The following is a 25300-nucleotide window of genomic DNA, read 5'->3' as shown; positions in this document are numbered from 1 at the left end:
ACATGTTGCCTGTGAGACACAAATACATAACAGTGCACTTCATTCACATTGGCAGCGTGCCAGGAAAAGTTAGCATACACACTTGGGGGGGGGGGGAGCTGGGTGGGGAAGAAAAAAATAAAAGAGCAGTTTCCCTCGATAACAATGGCACACTTTATTGCTCTTTAGCTCACAATGGTTTTCTGTGCAGCTTGTGGTACTGCTGCAGTATCCTGTTATGGGGAACAATCCAATTCTTCTGACATAGTTACACATCAGCCCGAGAATAACAATCAGCAAATACATCATTCAAGTAATACAGCGAGCAGCCACTTCAGGCTAAAACGATCCAGAAAAAAAAAAAAAAAAACAGAGCCGCATCATAAAAAAGCCAGTTTAGTCAATGAGCCAACGTATTACAGAGAATTACAGACATTCAGCTACAGGACGCTTTAAGGCTACTTTTATATCTGATCTGCTGCTGCTGTGAGTATGAATATTTCATTTCGGCAGTCAGCAGCATTGCAGTGGCATATTTCATATTTCAATGCAAACCCCTGCTCAGAGTAACATTCATTTGCCTCGATGAATAAGTGATCTCTCTCCCCAAACTCTCTGCCCCGCTCATATTGTTCGACTGTCAACAACCGACACACGCCAAAGATTGTAGTGAACAAACAAACAAATGGATAAGTGAGTGCACACCACTGATTGTCGGTGTGTAGCCTGCGTGCGTGCGTGCGTGCATCTATGCGTGTGTGTCAAAGTGTGTGTGTGTGTGTGTGTGTCTCTGGTGCCCTGCCAGAGTCTGAGCCCGTTCTGCTGAGTGGGCAGATTCTCTGGCTGAGTGTCCCATCGGAGTGACAAGTGCATTTAGAAACAGCCTGATGGAGTCATTAACGGCAGCGCTGCTCATTAGCAACACACACGCACACACACCGCATTCACACACACACACACACACAGCCTCTCAATAACAATGGCGCTATCATCAGGTTATTACGCAGACAACAGTTAAATCTATAAAATCTGGGCGATACAGCACATTTACAGAAAGCCGAGATATGGAACATAATATCGTTTAAGGAGCAGGCCGACGCGTCCGCTTTATGAAAGCAAGCGATCACGCACGCACGCGCGCCCGCACGTTCACACTGTATTGATTAGTGGAATAACAACAAAGCATTCATTATTGATCCCCTTGTCCTTTTCGCGTATGAGATTCGAGCAATGTCGAGTAATCAAGGGCATTACAGCATCACACAGAAACACACAACAGCTTCGCTTCCCAGAAGATCCCGAGCGAAAAAACACTACAAGAGTCATCAATAAATCAACACTTTTCTGAAGAAAAAGTCACGTATTGCTTAAGCCTGTAGCAGTTTCACTTCCACACAGGCTTTGGAAATAAGGCGGGTAATTAAAAATGAATTAATAAAAGATCATGCAGCTTAAATTGTGGGTTAAATCAGCAGGATGCACACTTACAACCTGACAAGAGGTACTGTATTGTGATGGGTAATTTTAGCATGTTTGCTCTGCTGTATTATACCATTAAAATCAGAATTGGGCATTACATCACAGCCATGTGAGCGAGAGGCAAATAAGTGGGAAACGGCTTCAAAGGGAACATAATGTTCTTTCTGATTATTAGGCTCAAATGCCAGAGTTTCCTATTTGCATCGGATGAGTCATCCGCAGACATCCAGCTTTATGTTGGGCCTGATTCATGGGCAACGCTGTAGTGAGAACCCAAGAGCCCCGTTCAAGAATCACTGACGCTTAATGGCACAGTGTACATGATGAATACACCAGACAACCATTGAGACACACACGGCAATGATCCTTAAAGCTGCCGAGCTACACAGCCAATTATCATCTGAACTGATGGATAAGACGGCATCAGAGGTGCTTTAGACGGCAGTTTGATGTGACACTGCCAGCTGAATTATGTGATTTTTGAAATGCTGTCTTTTGTTGTTGTCACACCCAGAAAACAGAGCTGTTGCACTGTAAGATGATAATATGCTGGCAAACAGGCTGCCATTACCTCTAGCCTGCCTCTATTAGTGTGATTCTCAGCTCATTATATTCCAACTACATACTGATGAATTACTCCAGTCAAGACAACACTTGTTAAACCAACCAAAGGACAATAAACATAAGATGATTTATGGAGAACACGGGACACAAATACATAAACATTCAACACAGCAGCACAGAGAAAATGGAAACACTGCAGTAACCTTTCGGAATTGAGGCAGAGGGAAAAAAAAAAAAGAAAAAAAAAAACGAGCTCATAAAAGGCTAAAAGAAATTGCGGTTTCTGCTGGCGCTCACCTAGCTGTGCCCTCTCTCTCTGGACATCCTTGAAGTTGAGTCCGCTGGTGAGGGTGCTCTCCCTGTAGCGGTGGAGGGCCTCCCGCCTCCCGTTGGTCCCCAGCTCCCGGAGCACCGAGGGTTTCAGAGGCTCGGCCTTCAGACCGTTGGCCCATCCTGAGAAGTCCGGTACCGTCCACTTCACCAGGTCCTGCAGCCGCACGATCACCTTCTCGGACACGGCAATAACCTCGTGCTGAAAAGAGGCAGGGCACAACCGGGAGAACATGAGGAGTTACAGCTGTGCCAAGGTGACGGATCATTTACTCCCACCGCAGCTTTATGGCTCCGTTTGAACCCGTTTTGTTGAACAGACACGTAAACATTTCAAAACAGCACATCTCAAAGTATGCAGATGTGCTATTTTTAATAAGTGAAATTGACAGTAAACAGCTGTGGTCTGTAAATAATTACACAACCAATTTGGGTTTAACAGATTAGAACAAAAACACCAAACACACAACAAAAAGCAACGACTGCTTCCAACAAAACCGTGCGATAGAAATTAACACAACTTGTGAATAAGCCTTTTTTTTTCACGACAAAACAAAACACTGTAGACATCAAACGTAACATTAGCTCATTTTTACACTACCCATACTATATTAGGGTTAGCATAGTGACAAGCAGAAATACCACAGTTCAAAAATACTAGAGCTTGACTGATAGTCGGTCAATATTATAGAACATAATGCAGGAAAAGATGCTTGGAATAGGTTAGAAATTACGTCATCACACAGTTTGTCTCACAGGAGTCTCAGCAGTGTGTGCGGCACATGTAGCAGAGCAGACGGTGGTGCGGAGTCAGGGGGTGTAGTCAACTAGTTTGTGAAATACATTGCTGGAAAATTACTTAAAAATGACCCTATACTTGTCTAGTCTCAATATTACTCTAAAATATATCGTTAGCCTCATAGCATACTTGCCTAAGTCATATTTTCATGTTTTTGGGAAATGAGAAAAAACATTGGTATTTATTATTGATTTTTTCTAACAGTACATTCAACCAGATGTGATTGACCAATGACATAGGTAGAAAGACAGGATGATGCAGAAGTGATAGGAGAGTAAAGTTAGGCAAATATCTCAATTTGACCAAAAAATGACTTAGGCAATTATGCTATGAGGCTAACGATATGCAAATATCTATAAATGACATCGATATTGGAATTCCTTACTCTCCAAAAATACAAATTTCAAAATGTTACTCAAGTGAAAATCAAAGTAATACAATCAAAACATGCTTCAAGTTTCGAAAGTCAACCCAGAATGGCAGCGATATTATATATGGATATATCATTATAGTATGTGGCATGTAAGATCATTTTAATGCTTGTCGATGACACATCTTGTTTACTTCAGGTGGATTAACAGTGTCGTGCTGCATCCTATTAGGTAAGCACCAAGTTACAGTCCAGAACTGTAACCAACATAATCAGGGTCAAAGGTTGGATAAAAAATGCAATTAGCATCAGCATAAAGATCAGAATCAAAATCAGAGCAAGCAGAGGAAACAGGGGAAAAACAACAGAAGAGCCTTATTTATCAGCTAAATTGGTATGTGCGTCAAGTAGCATTACGGCTGTGGATGCACATTAATGTAAGTAAATTACGGCAACATGAATATGGATGATGTGGATGATTGCTGAATTGAATTTATGCCAGCAGTTAAATCAATGTCAGCGAGGACGTAGGTGTTTTAGACTTTTTGATTAGCGTTTAGGAAGTCGGGCTGCTGATATTCACCATGAATGTCAAGATTTTATGCTTTTAAATAACACGTCACAGTCAGCGGCTGTGATTACACCTTCAAAGTGTGGAGCGGCAGATGAATGTAATTTGTTGCAGTGAAAAGTGTAATGAATGAACAGGAAAAAGCTGCGAGCCAGGGGTCTCTCTGACGCACAATAAAGCTAATGTGGCACTGTCAGGAAACGCTAAACGTACATCTATAGCAGTGACGGTTGACACTGAGGTAAGGCTCTGTGTATACTTAAGTATGCTCAGTTGGCTTATTTGCTCTCCCTTCAGTATGTGCTTCAACCTCTTTTCTTTTTTTTTTTCTCCCCCCCTTTTCCTAAGGTTGATTCAGCCGCTTTTTATAACTCTCATACTCGAAGAACTACAAGTCCAGTGGAGAGGGAAGGAAGCAGAGATACTTAAATGTGTTTCCATTTGAAGGGCTAATGGCTGAAGTGCTTGTTACCAACAGAATGGAGCGGTGTGCTGTAAGATGGCTATTACAGAAACAGGAAAATCTGGAGGACAGATGTGTACAGGCAAAAACGCAGACAAACCCGAGTAGGTCTCTGATGTTTACCTTGGTTATCTCCAATTTACCAGGCATCTGTCTGCCTGTATGCATTTCCCCTCGCACGGCTTGTATATTACTGACATTAAAATAACACTCATTTATGTCATATTGACATATTTATGTGAGCGAGCAGACGACGTGGATGCAATAAAGCTGCACTTAGACAATCTAATAAAATCCAAAAGAACAACTCTGTGGCAAATCCTTCCCTTTTGTGAAGCTTAGAATGGTAGGATTAGCCCTTTTTTGGCATTTTAAGCGGCATTTCCAACTGTTTCTGTTATTTTGTCACCACATTCTAAAAACAAACACATGACTTTTCAGCGTTTCAGATTCCCTCTGAGTGTTCTGTCTATACAATTACCCATATTCAGTTCTCACATCATCTGCAACTACAGGCATATCAAATCCCAACCAGTTGGAGACAGTATTTCCTTATAAAGGAAAAGCCTGCGAGGGATAGCTTGATATAGCTGTGCCTCCCTCACTAAGTAGAAACATCAAACATGGGTTTTCGGTCTTCTTATAATGAGCTGTCTTCAGCTGTCAAGTGGTGGCGGGTGGTTGTAACTGGCTTTCCATGCAATGAAAAACTGACTGCTGTTTCTGCCTTCAGAAAAGCAGGCCATTTGAATAATGTAGAGCAACAGTAAATAGCATTCAGCCTGCAGCCAAAAACCACACTGTACTGTATCTCTACAGAATTATCAACTGTACTTTGAAGCAATCTGTTGACAGCACACGGAAGAGGAAGAAAAAAAAAGGAAAAGAAAGAAAAAAGCACCAGAAAATATTTTAGTAGAGTCTATTCAAAAGCTAAAATAATGCACTGAATGTTGTGCTGCTGGTGTACACGATGAGTCAAACGGCAATCCTTCAACTCTTTCAATAGCACACCAGAGCACAGCGACATCAAACCTTAAAAACACGCAGCCGTTCGCCTCTATATTAATCAGCTGAATGACACGGTGCCTTGTGCGAGTGTCAACAAGATCCTGTTTGGGGACTTGTTCGGCTTGAGAGCAAAACACAACAGGTGAGCGCAATTCAGCAGCTGTCAACACAGTCCAGAATATAATCAGTCTATGAACGCAGCCGCAGCTCTGGAAACAGGCTACATCCATTAACTTTCCCATATACTGTTTTTTCTTTTCCTTTTTTTTTTTTTCATTTTGTACTCTACCAGCCAACTTTTCTCTGTCTGTGAGCTGCAGCAGGAAGATGAACACGGGCTTGCGGTTTGCATATAATCATGTTTAGGCAAATACAGTAGAATTTAGACGTGTGCTGTGTTTACATGTAAAGGGTTTCTGAAAACCAGCCAACCGAGTCGGTTATTGAGAAACAATCACAACACCAGCAGCATTGCACCAACCTGGTTTTCCACTACAGTGAGAATAACACTGAACTGGGGCTGCAGCCAATGATTATCTAACAATCTTTTAATCTAGAGTCAAGAGTGGCCAAACGGCCCATCAGAGTCCAAGGAGAAGTCCAGTTCAAACAGTCAAAAACTCAAAAAACAAAAAGGGGAGGAACAGGAAATATTTATGTGTGAGAAGCTTAAAATATTTGGTTTAAGCAGAAACCTTCCAGTAAATCACTTGAGAGTGGAGTCCGCAATCCTGGAGAAAGATTGTTGATATTTAGCTCTTTAGCATGTTGAGGTACTTAGCAGATGCCACATTTAGCGTCCTTCTCACTTCCATTTTTAACAGAATAGCAAACACCAGATTGCGTTTCAGCAAAGAACGTTCAGCTAATGCAACATACGGAGACGTTAGCTCAGTTTCACAAAAAAAAAAAGTGATTAGAATCGCATATTCCACCTTTAAACAGAGGCTAAAAAATGTACACAAATATTATCAGAATTGCAATATGGCCAAGTGCACTATTCACATCACAGGAGCAGCAGTTTATTTGCTCAAAGGTCAAATGCATCACAACATACCAATGTAAAATGAGGCACTGTAGTGCGACAGAGATACCCAGCTTACTATTTATGAGAGGAGTCAAGCTTGTCTGGTGCACACCGCTGCAAAATCCATGTTTATGTTTGTTTTAGTGAAAAAGGAAGGAGGAAAACCGGCTATATCATACCACAACATCTATCAAAGCGATTGCAATCTGACTTTTTTTTGCATGTAGTTGGTATTAGCTATATCTTAAAGTAAACAAAAGTGTCAGAAATTCTCAGATGGGAGTATTTGCTGCTTTTCTTCGTCTATTACAAACAGGAAAATGGCATATCTAACGAAACAAGAAAGGCATCGACTTGGAAACTGTACAGACTAATCGACTAATTACGAAAATGATTATTAATAAGGCAAATTATAATGAAAATAATCGTTTGTCACCTCAGAAATTGCTGTTGACTAATGTTCTGTCAAAGCCTTTAATTGATTAATCATCCCATTACTAGGCATACTGTAACTTGACCAAGATTTATCATTCCAGCTGCATTCAGCAGCTTTGCAGGGGTCCTCCACTCACCACTTGGATTTTTTTGGGGGGGCTTCAAAGATGTGCTTTAGGAACTCAGGGCCCTGCTCCTCTGTAAAAGCCGCCCATCCACACTGCGCTGTCATTTCAAGTTAGGCAGTTGATAGTTTAGCAAAGCGGCAGACACAGCCAGCAGGCCACTTGATAATATAGGTCAGAGGACTGCAAGCCCACAGCCAAGAGGTGACACTACACATCAGCAACATACCAAACAGCCTGGTGTCATTTCAGTGACACTTCCTACACACATGCATCAAAAGCATTTAAACACGCCGAATCCTGCACTAAATGTCTTAATGTGTTGGCATAATTTCACCTCGGGTACGTCAATAAACGCGCGCACACACACACACACACACCAACTGCTCCTTTTTATGGTTGAGTTAAAATGTAAGGTAACACATTAACAGCTAAATGTTACATTCTGTCTCCATCCGTCTATCAATAATTCATGTTATTACTGCAGCAGTGTGATATCTCCAAAAACATTACTGAGGGGAATTTATTGCTATGACTGCACATAATGGACTGAAAGTGGGGGGAAAAAATAAAAAACAGACGTCTGCTGTGAAACTGTAGATAACTCTGTTCCAGCAACCCATGACTCCGGCAATCTCATTGAAATTAAACTCGCTAAAATCCATATCATTCAATTTATATGGATGCAGTTGTGTACTGGTGGCGAAACAGCACATAAGGGACATTCCCAATTCTATATTTGGTGATCCAATTAGAAACAATGCACCCTGAAATATTCCATATCGCCGCGAACAATTCCCCGCGAGAAATCCACGCCGCTGTGCGCCAACATTAAGGCAGACATTCCTGACTGTCAGCGTTCTGCGGCGGAGCGTCTCATCGCTCAGACAGGACTTTCAGCTTGGGAGTCAAGGGGTGCACGCTCCCAGCGGGTGGGTGTCTTTCTATAATGTGGGCACAGACACACTCAAACACACACACAGTGGTCCTGTCATGCTGGGAAGGTTTCAGCCTGCTGCCTCGGAGAGGTCAGCACTGGAATTCCTAAGGCCAAAGGAGATTAGTAATTGAGTAATGGACATGGTGACATGGACAATGAGGAGACAGAGAGCAGGAGAAGCAGAGGGAAAGACGGAGAGAGAGAGAGAGAGGACGAGGGTATGAAACACAATATGAGTTCATTATCTATCTCCCCTCCCCATGACTGACCTTGGCTTCAGTGTCCCAAAACAAACTTATCTGGGAATTAAAAAGGAGCTCTGAGGAGTAAAAGCCAGCCACAATTGAATTAGAATATGTTTTTGAGACCGCCTCAAGACTACAAAGAGTTCAAGGCGCAGCGTTTAAAGGAGGTGAGAATTATTGTACATAATGTTCTGCCACTTAATTCATGCAGTTTATTCGTATGCATAAAAGTTGCTGTAATATCGGCGGGGTGCTGAACTCATCTTTTATTCACTGATTCCATTAAGAGATTGCTCTTACATGAGCCGGGGTGATATATGAACTTAGCATTCTTTTGCAGTTATAATGACAGAGAAAAATAGTGAGATAACAGGAGTTTTCAAAGCCTTTCTCAAAGTGGGTGAGGCATCCATCATGTAAGGTGACACCGCAAAAAAAGCTGCGTCAGCTCCCTCGAATCACTGCAGCTTTGTATCCTTGTATTTCAGCAAACGCACACGCAAACAAAAAGAAAAAACAAGATTTAATGCATGATGATTCCGCATGCGTCTTCTAAGAAACTGCAGTTAAAAATTAAAAAACACTGGAGTATTAAGCAAGAGCCTCTCATCTGTGGCTTCTCTCTTCTCAAAGGTTATAATAACGATCCACTGTAGCTGGGGGCGCTGGAGTCATGCATCAAGGCAAATGTTTGCCTGTTCAAGTGGTTAGTCAATGACAAAGTGGAAAAAACCAAGCTAAAGAGCACCAAAAGTCTCCCGTGTGTTGACAAACAGGCGCTGCTGTAACATATCATTACTTAGGCTGCGAAGACACAAAACCGTTTTGCCGAGAAGAATCAGAATCAGGATGTTTGTGGGGCTTTTTTTTATGGCCTTTGAAGTCCAGGGTATTACATTTTAAAGGTTTTAAATTACACTATCCTAAAAAGCTGGTAATAATTTACATGCTATTTCAGCAATGGTGAGGAATTCACTGGAGGGCAGTGTTCAGAGTTAATGACTTGTTCTGCGGCAGGAGGAGGCATACATTCGTGCACGCTACACATGCACGCTAGAACACACCACCACCACCACCACCGCCACAGCCACCACAGCCACCCCTTTGCCCCCCACCTCCACCTCCAAATTCCTGCCATTGTTGTGTGAATGGGGAGATTTGGTATAATGCACAGACTGGCCAAGACAAGAGAGAGCAGTATGGACGGTCTAAAACAGATCACTGTAAAAATGTGCCACATCACATTTACACTCGAGTCATTCAGCAGCAACGACCTTATCCATCAAAATGCTGGTCGCATATCTGAGCCACTTACACTTAACTCAACTAGCATCCCAGATGCCTGAATTACCCATTCAGGGTTTTTCCCTTAGGAAAAATCAAAGAAGCAGCAAATGAATACAATCTAATTTCCCTACAAGCTGGCTTTCCAAGCACTGAAACACATGCATGGACTACTGCCATGCACTGAAGAAATGGCTCTGGATGAATGCCAAAGTGTTTTCCACAGCAATCAATACTGGCCTACTGCTGCAGTCCCCAGCCTGTCAGTGTGTCTGTGCATGTGTGTGTGTGTGTGTGTGTGTGTGTGTGTGTGTGTGTGCCAAAGCCTTGTCAGCTAGAGGGACAGAATAGAGGAGAAGAGAGGTCAGATGAAATCAGAGGTGATGATAATAGCACATTAATATAACATGATCCAGAAATATTCTCTGCGGTTGTGAATTCCCATTAAGAGCGCCTTGCTGTATTTGCAGTAAAGTGGGATATATAGTATAAGATAAGCATAAGCAATTAAGCGCCTCAAGCGGAGTATACAATAAGTGGGTGTAGTGTGTGTGGTGAGCTGTTATCTTACAACAGCTCTCTCCTGAAATAGGGAGTCCAAAAACAGAAAGTATTACAGCACCGGCACCGGAGAGAGAGAGAGGCAGGCCATTCGGAGTGACAAGAAATAATGTGTCACTCAATGAGTTTTAAAACACATGTGAGTGTTTAGTCAGTGGCAGTTTGCAGGCAGACAAATAGAGCAGAGGCCCCAATAGAGGGTTTGTCATAATGGGTGAGCAACCCGACACAAAGCCTGTTTAAAGAGCAAGCCGAGCTCAACTGGTGGGGGTAAACACCGCTTGTCAGGCAGAGATACAATGAAAAATAGAGCTTCCTTCACATATGGACTTAATAATTAACCCGGTATAAATAGATTAATAAATTTTCCCCCGGATCTGTTTATCAACTATTCAGCAAACACAGGCGCCTCGAGTTGCGTTTATTCAATGAATCATTATTTTTATTTCCAGCCAAAGCTGACTGGATTTCAAGCTGGCTGCGTTTAAAAGGAATTGACCTCCAACCCCGTGACAGAAGAAAAACAAGCACAGTAGGTCATGGGTTGGTTCCTCTTGTCACTGCACAGCACAGCAAAAACACAGCAAACAGAGTGCAGGAGAGGCTGCGAGCAAACAAATACCTGAGAAATAACCAGGAAATTACATCATACCTCAGCGCTGAGAACACAAGTGAATCAGTAATCCAATTCTAGTGAGCCGGCTCAATATAAGGCCGTTCTGATGTCTCGAGGAAAGTCCTGCCTTTTGGTATTTGGAGGATATTGGCGACTGGCTTAAGATAATAGCCATCTACCAGATACAAGGCTTGATCTCTCAGAGACAAGGGAGCAGCTGTTTACATGTCACAAGTCAGGCACTGTTGTACTTTTGTTTTTCTGTGTGTGAAAATATGCAAATCGAACAAGATCTAAGAATACATGTCACAAGCCGCGGCGGTGGTGGCAAGTTGTGGCTTTACCTCCTGACGCTGTCTGCGCTCATTTAGCTCCGAAAGCTTGTGAAAACAGCACACTTCCTGAGAGCTGTAAGTTATCAAGTTCATATCTGTGTGACTCACTAAGCTAATTTGAACTCCTGATTTCCAGCCAGTCAATTACAGATTTACAGTTCAGTGCAGCTCCACGGCCATTAATCTGTCTTTATACACTACCGGTCCCGAAGAAAAATGACTAATACCAGGTTTATAAATTCCACTTCTCGGTTGTGGCTAAAAATGAACTCTTCCCCAACGTTTTTTTTCTCACATGCATCACTCGGGTGCAGAGTTTAAATGGGTTTTAATGTCACAGTTTGTATGTGTATGTGTGTATGTGTCAGGGGGGCTGGTTTACCCTTCCTGTTTGTTTTTTGGATTATGGGTTGCATCTGTAAGCGCTCCTCGCTGACTCATGCAGTGCAGATTAGTGTTATGGGGCAAAGTCAGCGAGAATCTGAATGGGCTCAGTGAAGGTCATAAACTGACTCGAAGTTGTCAGGGCAATTTCCACTGTGTAATATACAGTAAGTAGCCCGATTTGCTGAGAGCAGAACGTTTGACAAGCCCTTTAATTGAGGTCAGCCTGCAGGCACCTACAATGCACTTAAACATATCATCCCCAAATTATATTATTCCAGTGTCTGGCCTGTTCTGTAATCTGTGCAACTTCAAAAAAAAAAAAAGAAAAAGCAAGAGGTTGGGTGCTGCAGTGCATAAGTTATGCAGGGAAATTGCTTTTTAAGATTTCCTCTGTTAATAAACAGACTGCAGCAGACCATTTTCCACTTCTGCGCTTCACCGTATGTGACAAATATGTGAGATTTCATTTGCACTGGCAGACCTTCTGGTAGTTAATATAATATTTTCCAGATATGCCCAATGGAGTGGAATGTAAGCACTTTGCAATGCAAATAAGTCTTTTGGAAAGGGGGCGGAGCTGACATGTCGTTGCGCAAGTGTGGCCTTGCAATGCACGCACTCAAAGTAATTACTAAACAATTGCAGCGAGTTAAAGAGCAAAACGAAGGAGATGATATAGAAGAATTCACAAAGATGATGGCTTGTCTAAGCGGCGGCCCCATAAATAGCCACCTTTCTCATGAAAGGGAAATGTGATAGCCACTCTATTACTCAAGAGGAAAGAATGTAAGTAAACCATCAGCGGAAGAGTCAAGTACAAACACGGCTTTGTCCTTCCCTATAAACAATATAACAGCAGCAGAGAATTATTTCCACGCAGCCGCAAGTGATCAAAAGCAGAGAGTGGTAATTAAAGCGCTGTTGCCATATCAGAGAGAAAACAACACATCATTTGTTTTACAGCCGGTGAGAAAAAAAATAACTCAATAATCAGAGTAATGCCATTCACGGTGTAACCGGATCACAAGCGCCACATATGGCCACAGTCAATCATAACTATTGCTTTTCTGTGCCAACAAAACAGTAACACAGAGGCGGTTTCTGTGTTTTTTTTAATTATTTATTTTTTTTACGCGCAGCCTCGACACAATATCGCGTATTGTGGCGGATGGAAATGTTCACATGGAAAAATTATGCAAAGCGTGGAGAGTAGTTAAAACGTGTCAGCGCTGGCTTCGCTCTGCCACGCTTTTATGACTCGCCTCTGCCTCTTTCAACACCAGGCGGCATTACAAAATATCTAATAACTATCGTAGCGAGCGATCTGAGCCGGTTTGATCCCATGCATTCATTACCGTTTCGCAATTTCCGCCCATATGTCAGCATTTGACACGCTTTTACCGAGAAATGAAATGACAGAGCCCAGGCGCAGGATTCTTGCGGATTTTCCCCCTTTATAACACAATTAACCCCATAGAGCGCAGCGGCAGCCTTATTGAGCGCAGCTGGACAAGTGCACATTCAGCAGTTGACACCACAATGGACAAATAGGCTAAAGTAAAACTAGAGAAGTAAAACCGCTGTAGGTCAATCCTTTAACTGCTCAATGTCGGTGCTCTGTCACCAGAAACAACCCGCTGCCAACTCTTAATGCAGTAAAGATGCTGTTAAATAAAAAACCCCAGCGAACAACACGCAGAGTAAACACGACCAAAAAAAAATCACAAAAACACACCACTGATCCACAATTACGCACGAAGCGGTTAATATGTCCTACCTCTCCATGAGTGACTGTCCGTCCCTGGGGAGTATCCTCTGGTAGAAAATAAAGTTTGGAGCTTGATAAAAGTTGCTTGCTTGTTCTTTCTTCCCAGAGCAGCTGAAGCTCTGCTATGCAAATAGGATCCTCCGGTTTACATCTGACGAAGAAAAAGTCTCCGAGAGACAGAATTCTCGGTTTGCCGTCCCGGTTAAATTTAAAGGCTTTATAGAATATATATGGTCCATGTAAACCGCAAGACGAGCCCACCCACTGTAGGGAGAGAGAGGGAAAAAAAGACAAATAAGAGGAAATTAATGAATGGTTTTATCAAGTCAAACAAATCAAGGCGACACAAACATTTCAAACGCTGCTGCCTCATTACGCACGGCTGGCTAATCTCACAACAGCATATCTCAGTTTTTCTGCACACATTTAGTATCAGGTAACTATTTTTAGATGTTCAACATATGACACAGATGTGGTCATACTAAATGCGGCGTGTCAAAGTTTTGTGGATCAGCCGCAGGAGTGCAGTTCGCGGCAGGTGGCGATTAGCGCAAAAATAAAATAAATCGACGGTTGATAACAAACGTTACCTTCAGTGAGTTCGGCTCCATCTCGACGTTATGAATTGATTAAACTCAACACGCTCTCCAAACTTGCTGGCTTGAATGGATTGCCGAAGGTCCTGCAAGGGAGGTATTCCTCTGGAGTTTAAAACATCGCGTTTTAGTGGCGAAAGACGCGCAGAAAAATGCGATTTTAACCAAACGCGCTGCAAGTAACATTATCCAAGCTTGCGTTTTAATTTAATCCCAAAAAATCCCGACTGGAGACCCTTTTGGCGCATTTATGTGACGCGTAATTGTGTGTTTAGGCAAAATATTGACGCATAACTATAAACGCGTAAAGAATTTTTAATCTTTACTGGGAAATAGTCGCGTATAAAAACACAAAACACCATTTTGGTAAAATATCGAGCTCCAAGAAGCTGAATTCGCGCATTTATTCCGCGTTGAGGGGCTTTCCCAGGGCTATGCACCTTCCAGGACTTCTGTAAAAGACGTTCAGTATGAAAGCACATTTCTCACAGTAATGACACTGAGGCGCTTGCTGTGGATGCCTTCAAGAAACAATGTTACATGAAAGTTAATAGGGCTATCAAATGATTCCTCTAAAGGCGATGTGGGACCCCGCGAGCTGCGTCGCTTTCAGCACAACTTCGCTGTGGCTCACGCGCGCACGTTCAAGGCTTTAATGCTGCAAAAATAATGCGCCCTTTTATTTATATATATATAAATCTTTTTTTTTTTTTTTTTTTTTTTTTTTTGGAGGCGAGCATGAAAAGACAAAATTGGCCGAGTTAGAAAGCGGGGCGTCACGAGACAGAATTCACGAGGCGGTCCATTATCCAGACATAAATCATGTTAAAACGCCAAGCTGACCTTGTGTGTGTGTATATATTTGACGCCGGTTTTACGCATTTACGCGATCAAAGCCTCTTATATAATTGCATTGATGAATATTTATTGTTTCAAACAGCCGGATTATTCCAGGACACCGATATCAGCGTGTGAATTATTAATCACTGCTGTGTTATTTACACCGAGTTACACAAACTTAACGATTTCTACTTCCTCCTGTGGACTCATTGTCCTTTGAGTCTCCGCTGGCTGAATGTGTCAGCTGTATTTTATCGGCTGTCTGGAATTATTCATGTCCTGAAAAGTACCGAGTCGCTCCACAGCGCTGTGCTGTTTCTCCACTCTCCTCCACCCTTTGCCCTGCATTTATCCACCACTCAGAGCAAGCAACAGCGACATAGGCCTACTTCTGACACCAGCTATTTCAAGTACAGTATTACGCAATGCGCCTTTTTTTTTTTCTTCCCTCCCCTGAAATGACGGGCAGAGCATACAGGCGCATTGATTCACATCCAGTAAAGTGTCTCCTCCTGTCTACCCAGCTGACATGTTTTCTTATTGAACTAACAGCAGACTGGTATTTATCTTAAACAGTCTGATGAAGAATTACTGGCATCAGGGCTCATAGTTATTTCCACCTATTATAGCCCTCCGCAGCCTCTCCATTCAAAGAAGCAGCAGGACATTATGTATTACAACAAAAATAGCTGAGGTAATGCTCTGTGACACTCAGATATTTTAAGTAGCAGTTTAGAGCGCAGGGTTGTTTTTTGTTTTTTTAAAGAGAGAAAAAGGTGGATCACACAGAGGCTCATTGTCTTGCATGCTGCTGCAGCAGTGTTGGGATTCCTGCAGTGAATCCAATATAAACCGCAGCTCTTTGAGTTATCTTTCCCTGATTTCTCTCACAGCCATTTCAGTGGCTGAATCAATGGGGTTGCATTGTTAATGGCAGCCACCATAATGAAGTCCCTGGTTAATCAATGGCACCACTCGAGCTCTTATCTGGCAATTGCAAGTGTTTGCTTGTCAACAGCCCGAGCCCAGCGTGACTGCAACATTATGATGCAGATATTGATGTGGATTGGTGTGAATGGAGCCTCACGTTGAGAAATCTTTATTGAAAATAAATGAAAAGTGAGTTTTGAAAGAGGGAGACGCATTGGACAAATGTGATATGATTCGCCTCGAGAAAATGGACATGAATGGAAAGAATGAGGCTCCCAGATATTATGAATAGACAAATAAGTAGCTGGAGGACGGCTGTGACGCCATTTTAAACATTTAACATTCTTTATGTCTTTTTTTAAAGCTCGGAAAACAGCAAAACATTCTTTTGATGTGTGCTGACTGCATGAGCGAGCGAAGAAGCCTGAAAATTCTGCACAAGGGAACTCGCTGAAAGGCCCTATTATGGGAAGAAAGATGGATAAATATGTCTAGCAGAGATGTCTATATATATGTCCTGCCTATAGCAGAAGTGTAACAGATACAAGAGCTTATTTTTTCTCAGCACAGGTGTTCCACATCCAACATAATGAGGCAGCCATAGCAGGGAGCCGCAAATGTGGTTGGAAAGCCACCTCAGAACGGAGAGCTGGGATTACACTTCCAACCACAGCAAAGAAAAAGAAAAGCCATTAAAATAGCACATATAATTTGCACCATATGTCTAAATAATTAATATCAGTTTTCGCTAGAACGGCTCAAAGATAATATTCTGCAGCGGAGACATTAAATCACTACTTTGATGGCCTGGTGGAGCAGAAAAAAAGCAGAAAAGTTGTTTGTTTGTATTTTTTAGTTCATTTGGGGCGGTATAAAAACAAAATACAGTGGGTTTTAAAGTCCTACTTTCTTTAAATTTAACATCCAAGAAAATAAAACATTCAACATGAATAAATAAAAGCAAAGGAAGAACTATGGTTATGTAAAAACAACAAAACGTCATTTAATATGCACCGCAGGCTTCGCAGATTGCTTATATTTCCACTAAGGTTCAGTCTGAACAGCCTTTGAGCAGAAGTGGAGCACATGTAGCGATAAAAGGGAAGTGGTGATATGGACGACTGCCATACTATCTATATTTTTTTGGCTATATGGACATCCTTCTATGCAAGCCTCACCACCTGACAGCCGTCTTGGTAATGCCCGCAGACAGTTATTTTAGGTCAACAAGACCAGACCGTTCTAAATTATTGAGGAGAAAGCCAAAACTGTAATTTCAATGGTCACCAAGACATAAAAACTGCATGTATTGAAACACCAGTCAAATGTGATAAAAATCGCTTAGACGGTTGCCCCAAAATCTGTTAGCTGAACTGCTTCCTTCAGCTTTGCTGCTCAAACCCACAGTGCAGCATAAAGAGACGAAGTTAGCCACTCAACAGCAAAACCCAGGTGGTGAACAAAGTGGAGCATTTAGCAGCTAAAGAGCCAAATATTTCTCTCATGAGATGGTGGGGACCAAAGATGGAGCTAAAAGGAGAATAAAAGTTGGTCTTAATTCACCAAGTGACCTTAAACACAACTCCAAGTGTTTCTCAGTGTCTGCTCTACAAAAGGTAACAATAATGTTTCATACTAACGCATCATATGTTTGTTTCTGTTGCCCCCATGTGGCCATAAAGGGTATTGTAGCTTTAAATTGGGGAATAATTCTTACCATAAAATATAGAAGATGAAAATAATGACCCACTTCTTACTTGTGGAAGTACTTTATATTGGTTAGTCATGTTTTCATCTTAGCTGACTGTGTCCTTCATAAGCAGCAGGTTTTGTATTTTTTTCACTTTTAAACTAACATCTGTAATGTTCTTGAACTTGTGCAGCACTTCTTGTTTTTTTATCTTCACACTACTATACTACTTTTATGGACGTTTCTACTGATGGATAGACCGAGTTTTTAAACAGATTGTAAGGCTTTTGGGAGGTGGAGAGGTATTAATTATTAATATAAGTAAAAATGGGATTACTCAGATGTTTATATTGCTAAACACATTATATTAGCGTTACTATATGCAGCATTTGTATAACTTACATCTTGTTTTAGTGATGATTTCAACATGTTAATTTCAATCAATGTACACTGTAAAAAATTTTTTTTGACATTTTTTAACTGGAATGTGTTTCAACAAATTCAATCAAATTATATATAATAACTAGTAAAATTATCTAAAAGTATTCATTTACATGATAGCCCAAGGGGGAAAAAGGGCCAAAGTATAAATAATGTCAACACAGATTTATAAAAAAAAATACAATTAAATTAAATTAAATTAAATTAAATTTAAAAAAACAAACAAACAGTATTTCTACTGTTGGTACTTTATTTTACATCTTTAAAAAATAAAAGTACATTAAAAAATAATAATAATAATAATAAAAGTTAAATTAGACTGTTTTTACAGCATTTAAATATGCAAAAATTTACAAATTTTACAGATGGGTTGTTATTTGAAACAAAAAATATAGTAAATTATTTTTAAATGGTAAATCATTTATTTACATTCTTATTTTAAAGATTCCCTGTCTTTTGTTTATACATATATCTTTCTATTTAAAAAATGTTGTTTGTCTTTTATATTATTGTTCTTTAACAACGTGTGACTGTAAAATTACTGTATTTAAATTGGCTTTTTTAAAAAAACATTATTTCAGATATTTCCTGTTATTTTCACAGTTTTAACAGTTTTTTTAATTTACAGTGTCCTGCTGTTTTTAATGTGTTTTTTTTCTGGAACCCTTGCTGCCAGATTTCAACCATTTTTTACAGATTTTATTTTTATTTTTTTTACAGTGTATGTTGTTTTTTAGGATTACTTTCTTTTACAATATATAATATCTCATAGTTTTGGCATATTTTTGTATGTAAAAATATAATAATTTGCAAATTAAAGCCTGACTATAATGTTTAGATAAGTGCAGTGGAGTTAAGAACTTTCCCTGTGGAGTAGAAGTGGAGAAAAAAGCAGAAAAATACCAAAGAATCCAAATTTTGTACCTAATCACAGGACTTGAGTGAATGTATTGTGTTACTTTCCACCACTTTTTGTCAACAAGACATCAAAACTCAAACTCTGTTTTACCAAAGAAGAGAAAATCATTGTAAAATAAAACCTAAAGTTCTGCCATTTACTAAATTAGTCGCCTAATAAACTGTGTGGAAAAATCCTGAAAGTGGAACCAGTCGGACTAGTTCAGCAGCACCGGGGACACATGGGCAAACATCATTTTTAGGGACGATAAAAGCTCTCAGTGTGATATTAGGATTCACATTTCTAATTGTGCTGCCAGGCATTATGAAAATCTACAGATGACTAAAGCAAGAAAGCTTCTGAGAATTTAGGGCAACACACTCTATCTCCAACTCATTCCACATGCACAATTGCATTACCCAGTGGATATCCATCTATCATCAGTGGAAAGCCCTGGGACATTAAAAATCCATCAAGTAAATTTGTCCAGGGGAACACGTTTCAATAGTAACTTTACACCTGCGTCTTTGTGCCGCCGTAATCACATGACAATGGCCTCCGTCTGCAGCATGACTTTAGGAAAAGGTAACGGGAGATGTGAGAGATGTTGCCGGGCTAATTTTAGCCTCTTCGACTCATTATAACGCGGTGTTACATTTCTCTCCATTCGATCACATGTGAGTCCACCTACAGCGTGCGGCACATGCACGAGAAAAACCCAATTAGCTTATTGAAAGGATCACTTTTAATCAGGACTCGAGTTCGATATCTCATCTGGAGGCTATCCGAGATGATTTCTGTGTGTATATTAGCAGGTGTCAGCCAGTGTACTGTAAGCTGAATATTAACCGACTTGGCTCATAAATATCTGTGATGCAGTGATATCTTCAGAACATCAAAGCAGCTACCGCATGCGGTGAACTGTGTGGATTATTACTGTTCACAGCAGAATAGATAGCCTCTCAGAAAAAAAAAACTGATACACTTCTCTCTTTTTTTTGCTTATCTAATATCACACTTGTTTATCTGAGGTACCATACATCACAATGATTTATGCATAATTTATGGTTCCTGCCATCCATCATTTCAATTTCAGCATTCAGCATGAGGTCTCTCATTTCCAACACGCCAATTATTGTATCTACTCATTGCTGCGACACTGATCTTACCTAATACCATACATTCAGATGTGCGTTATGCTAATTCACAAGGCAAACACTGGACGGCCGGAGCCTGAACGACTGCCGTGACAATGAACTAATTGCCTGCAAAACACAATTTCACATTCATGGGCCACTATTACAGCCGAATTGTTTGATAATGTCAAGTGAGTCATTTTATTAAGCGCCACACAAATGTAATCATGCGGCAGGGCAACGTGAATTCGAGTGTATACAAGTGTTAACATCAGTATGGGTTTTAGGTTATTACTGCCACAGCAAATGTAAATTTGCCTCATTGATGGAGAGTGCTCAGCTGAATCAGAAATGTGCAAACCACAAACAAAATAGGCTGCTTCATTCCCCTGCCATCTGCATACACATCAGGACACACACACACACACACACATACACACACACAGTCGCATTTTATATCTCCCCATCTGAAACCAGGATTAGAACCATGAATAATGTATTTATGTAAATGTCTGATGGGTATAACTATAAAAGATGAGAGTGATTGAAAAGGCATTTTGTTAGATTGAGTTACAGCTGCCTGTGAGTTATGGATGTTTTCAGTGCACGGAGCGAGGCTGAATCTGAAAAAGAGAAGGAAAAAAAAAAAAGAAGGAGAAGGAAGAAATGCTGTATTTCTGAAGCAAAGAGGTCACAGTGTCACCTCCACATCTGAGGAATACATTAATACGGAACCTGATCCGGGCATTTAGGATTTGCTTTGTGTGTTTCAAACATCAGTGTGGTTATTACACCCGGCGGTCAAACCGTCACTGAGTATGAAACGACTGAGGACAGTGACCTCAGCGTTTACCATCTGTGTAATGCATCACCGCTGCCTTTTCTGTCAAACGCCGAATTGTTATAAAAATGGGCATAAATGTCAGCAGACATCTATGATCAGATTATTCACTGGTGCGTGTCACACTTCCATCTGGGCGTACGTACATTCGAACAACTATGGCAATTACAATGCAGCCATTTTGCTGTGTTTTTTTTTTTTGCGAGATTTGTCCTGAGGTGTTTTCGTTTGAATGGCAGCTTTACTTGTCATGTGTGCGGCGGTCTTGTAATCTGCGTAATCCCTGTGATATATTTGCAAATCGGCACGCAGCAATCAGCCCATTCAAGAGCGGAAGACAAAAGGAGGCGTTTGGAAATATGACTGACAACTGCTAAATCGCTCCATTACGCCGATGCAGGAGAAGGTAATACAGTGTTGTGTTCGGAGCTCGGAGCCTGAGCGCACATATTAAAGCAAAGAAGAAAAAAAAAAACTCTCACCATTAATAATTTATCTCATTTTATAAGGCAATTTAGCAGTCACTTGAAGTTGCTATGGTGACAGGGGGGTATTTTGAGACAACTAATGACCTATGCAAAACCCACTCACTGTAAACTTCACTCAAGCTAAATGAGATTGCTGTCTGTGCTGTGTGTGATACATGGCTGAGAACTTAATCCCCACGCTATGCTTGGCCTTTTTCTGCACAGGACAAATTAAGGTTGTTAATATCAATGTAAAACATCTGTGGGCTGTTTACTGTACAGGGAATATGAGCCAAGCAGCAACCAGGGCCCGGCACTGCACTGCATAATAGTCTTTTGTTTTGATTGCTAATGCAGAATTCATAACAGTTGTCAGGTTAAGGTCAGGAAGAAAAAAAAGAAAGGAAAAAAAATCCAAGCGAGCGAAAAAGGGAAAATGAATACTCATGATATGGTCGGAGTGTAACTCAATATGTTTCACACTAAATCCTGCCTCAATATCGCTTTATTTGTCGGCTTACGTCAAAGATTCCACATCGGAAAAGCTTTGAAGACTCGCTCTGTTCTGAGGCGAATCATATTTGTCCAATAACTGCTTGGCCTGTTGCAGCTGTCGGGGCTGAGACAGAATGAGTCATGTGTTACCCATTTAAGTCCAATTTCTCCCATGCAAATGCCTGACATGTGTGACTCTGCAGGGCTCTGCGTCCAAACAGTATTTTTGAAACGCGGGGAAGGGAATCAAGGCCAAGGCTGCAGGACCATTTAACCACCTGCTTCACCCGTGACCCGCTCCGTTTAAAGAAAGTTTATATTTGGGGAAAACAATGTGTTGTTTCAGACATGGCTTTAAATCAGCCACAGCTGCCGTGAAATTAAGTGAATAAACACAAGAGGAATGGATTCGGCCATTTCTCCTTATAAGGAGCTTTCTGTTGGAAAATATGAGTTATGTCTATGTGATGATGAAACAACATTTTTCCTCCCCCTCAAAATAAACCAACAGTTTTAACTACCCCCCTCCTCACTCTGTGCTCCTCCTGTTCAACAATGTGAACATCCTTTAGTCTAATTAGCACCAGTGTCAGATTGACTGTAATAAAGGTGAGACTTTCAGAGCTCCTTTGGTCTCCTCCTGCTGGAAGCTGTGGTGTTGGGTGCCACCTGTTGGGATACAACAGTAAGGACATTAAGCTGCTGACAGCTGCATTACACAGGATTACAGACCATAATTTACTCTGCAACATAATAGTGGAGTTATTAATGAAGCAGTCTGGAGAGCGATGGAGCTGCTGATCACCAGAACTGCACCGTGGTTGTGACTTTCTCTGCTTTTCAAGTTCAGATTGGAGGTTTGAATACGATCCGGACAAAAAAATCGGAATTAATTTTTTTAGAAATTAGGCTTTTAAATGTCTCTGATTGCTGCGATATTCTGCTGCTTCCTCGCCTGTGTTTAATCGTAGCTATTTAAATACCAAGGACTTGCAAAACTTGAGTGTTTCCACTTGAATTTTCTTCTCAGCGGGGTGAAAAAGCCCCTTTAACAGCTGCCCAGGCATGTAACACTTAAACTGCCAGCTGAAACCTAAACAAATGAAAATCTCTGGAGGTTAGTGGATGTGTAAGGCCGGGTGACTCAACACATCTATTGAACCATGGGGGGAAACTCAGCGCTTTGTAGGTCTATTATATAAAATTATACGCTATAAGAAGGCAGCAATTAAAAATACATTAAGCCATGGAATTTAAAATTAACGCACTATATCCGAAGCATATAAAACAGTGATGCACCAGTCGTATATGCTGATTCAGTGTCCTCCCTCCCTCCCTCCTGGTGTGTGTCCTTTGACTAGTGTGGATGGAAGACTAAATATAAAGGCTGGAGACCCAGAAACAACCCGTGCCGCTGTGCTGGAATGACCCCTGGGACGCCGTGTGTCAGGTGTAGTTTGTTATACCATGTGAGAAAAAACTGATCCTCATCCTTGATCCTTATATCTTTAGATCCTGATTTTAACGCTGGTTCCCTCTACAAGACTCGAACATGGTGCTAAATAATATTGGAAGAATTTGCTATTACTTTAATTACTTCAAAATCCTCGTAAAACAAATGAAGCACAATAAATCTGGGGGTTGCTATTTAGTGATCCAGCCCTGATGCTGATAGATTTTTGATGAGGACAATATTTACAGTTTTTGTCTGTTTTTTCTTTCTTTTTTTGTTTGTTTAATTCAACATGTAAAGTAATGCTTTTTTGTGTAATTTCCCTAGAGATTATTTCTAATTAAAAAAAATAACATTTTCAGTCCTTGATATATATATATATAATGGAAAATATCTGTAAAAAAAAGACATTTTTGCCGATTTCAATAAATTTTAAAAGATTATTTTGCATGGACTTGCATGGATCAGGTATCAGGCAGATGTTTTTTTTTTAAACCTGATTTTTTCGTTTGTCAAACAGTCCCTAGATATTATCTGTAATTTAACAAATAGCAGACAAAATTCCTGTAAAATCAAAGCATTTTTCAGTCCTTGATATACATTTTGTTAAATACCATAAATAATATCAGTAAAATAGTGATATTTTTGCTGATTTAAATACAGGAAGAAGGTACAATTTTACATGGATTTACATGGATCAGTTATGCAGTTATTGCCTGTTTTTTATTTGTTATTTTTTACTGTCAACATACAATTAATATTTTTTCCTGTAATTTTACTAGATATATTTTATATTTTTAAAAATGAAAAAATCTGTAAAATAAAAACATTTTCAGTCCTTCATATACATAAAATGATATAAATAATATCTGTAAAATAGTGATTTTTAAAAATTATTATTAATTTAAACATAATACAAAAAGTGCAATTTTGCATTTATTTACATGGGTCAGGTATCAGGCAGATGTAATGAAAAAATAGATTTTTGATATATATTATTTATTATTATCTGTATTTATATTATAATAAAAAAGAATACTTTTTGTCTGGGATTTTACTAGATATTATCTGCAATTTTTTAACGGACAAAATCTGTAATTATTCAGTCCTTTTTTTTTAACAATGCCAAATATTTGCAAAATAGTGGTATTTTTTTCTGATTCAAACAGAAAATTGTAATTTTGCATGGATTTACATCTATTAGGTATTAGGGAGATGTAATAACAAACACAAAATACAAATCTTTTAGAACAATATCAATAAAGATAAAAAATGGAGATCATATCTTTAGCTGGAGTCCTGAGCAGGACCACACCTCAGTCACTCCCCTTCCTGTAGTCCATCCATAGACACCTCTCTGCCCTTCCCTCTTGTTCCTTCATCTGCACACGGAAACCATCACTCACCCTGCTGACAGTCTGAGAGTTGTAGAAAACTCACCACAGATCGCTCATCCATCAGCCCTGCTACACCGGCTCCACATCTCCTCCACGACGATCAGCCTAATTAATCCACAACGAGGTAAAGGTGGGAACGGAAATCAGCGTCTATCCACCGGAGCAGGTAGAAGCCGCCTCCAGACGGACCTCCTGGTGATGTCCCTCCGCAGAACATCTCCGACCGGACCTTCGTGGGTTTTCAAAAAAGCAGTAAGAGAAATTCTTCACCTGCCACCAGCAACAAACTTCAACTATTCAAACTTGTGGCAAACTCCTGGAGCTTAGATCACGTGACAAACCACAACACTCCTCCTTCCAGGAGACGCCGCGGTTGTGCGTCCGACCATGACGTCATCATGCTACCTGTAGCTCCGCCCAGTTGAAAAAAAAAATACAGCGTTGATGTTTGAAGCAGGTAAACCTCCAGATAAGCGCACACAGAAACACTCATGGCACTTCCACATTCCCTCTACACCAGATGGTTCTTCAGACAGATTAAGAGAAAGTTCTCACCTGCAACCTGGCTGACAGCAAAGTTAAACTATCTTAACTTCTGACAACTCCTTATAAACCACAACAATGATGTTACCATGGTCTTAGTAGCTTTGCTGGGGTTGCCAAGTATGATTCATCCCATCCACCAGTAACCTGTTCCCAGCTCCACCATTACATCCATCTCTGGCCATGGGATACCAGCTCACCTTTCCTCCCTGGAAACTTCCCAACAACCTTTTTCTTTCTCATTTGGCACTGGGCTGCCAGTTTCGCCATCTCTTTTCTTTACA

General features: G+C 40.6%; 1 protein-coding gene across 1 annotated transcript in view; it reads right to left on the bottom strand.

Annotated features, from left to right (window-relative positions):
• arid5b (AT-rich interaction domain 5B) overlaps positions 1 to 13983 on the bottom strand; it is an 84463-nt gene extending 70480 nt beyond the window's left edge. Inside the window, exons 1-3 of the mRNA XM_008293341.1 lie at positions 13880 to 13983; positions 13299 to 13553; positions 2320 to 2554 (exon numbers count right to left, since the gene is read on the bottom strand). Coding sequence (XP_008291563.1) covers positions 2320 to 2554; positions 13299 to 13553; positions 13880 to 13900 — 511 coding nt within the window. The 5' untranslated portion in view covers positions 13901 to 13983. The remainder of the gene's footprint in view (positions 1 to 2319; positions 2555 to 13298; positions 13554 to 13879) is intronic.
• Positions 13984 to 25300: the final 11317 nt, after the last annotated feature.

The sequence above is a fragment of the Stegastes partitus genome, unplaced genomic scaffold (genome assembly GCF_000690725.1).
Source record: "Stegastes partitus isolate 25-593 unplaced genomic scaffold, Stegastes_partitus-1.0.2 Scaffold876, whole genome shotgun sequence".
NCBI lineage: Eukaryota > Metazoa > Chordata > Actinopteri > Pomacentridae > Stegastes > Stegastes partitus.
The sequence above is the reverse complement of the archived record's forward strand: the minus strand, read 5'-3'. Positions and strand labels throughout refer to the sequence as shown.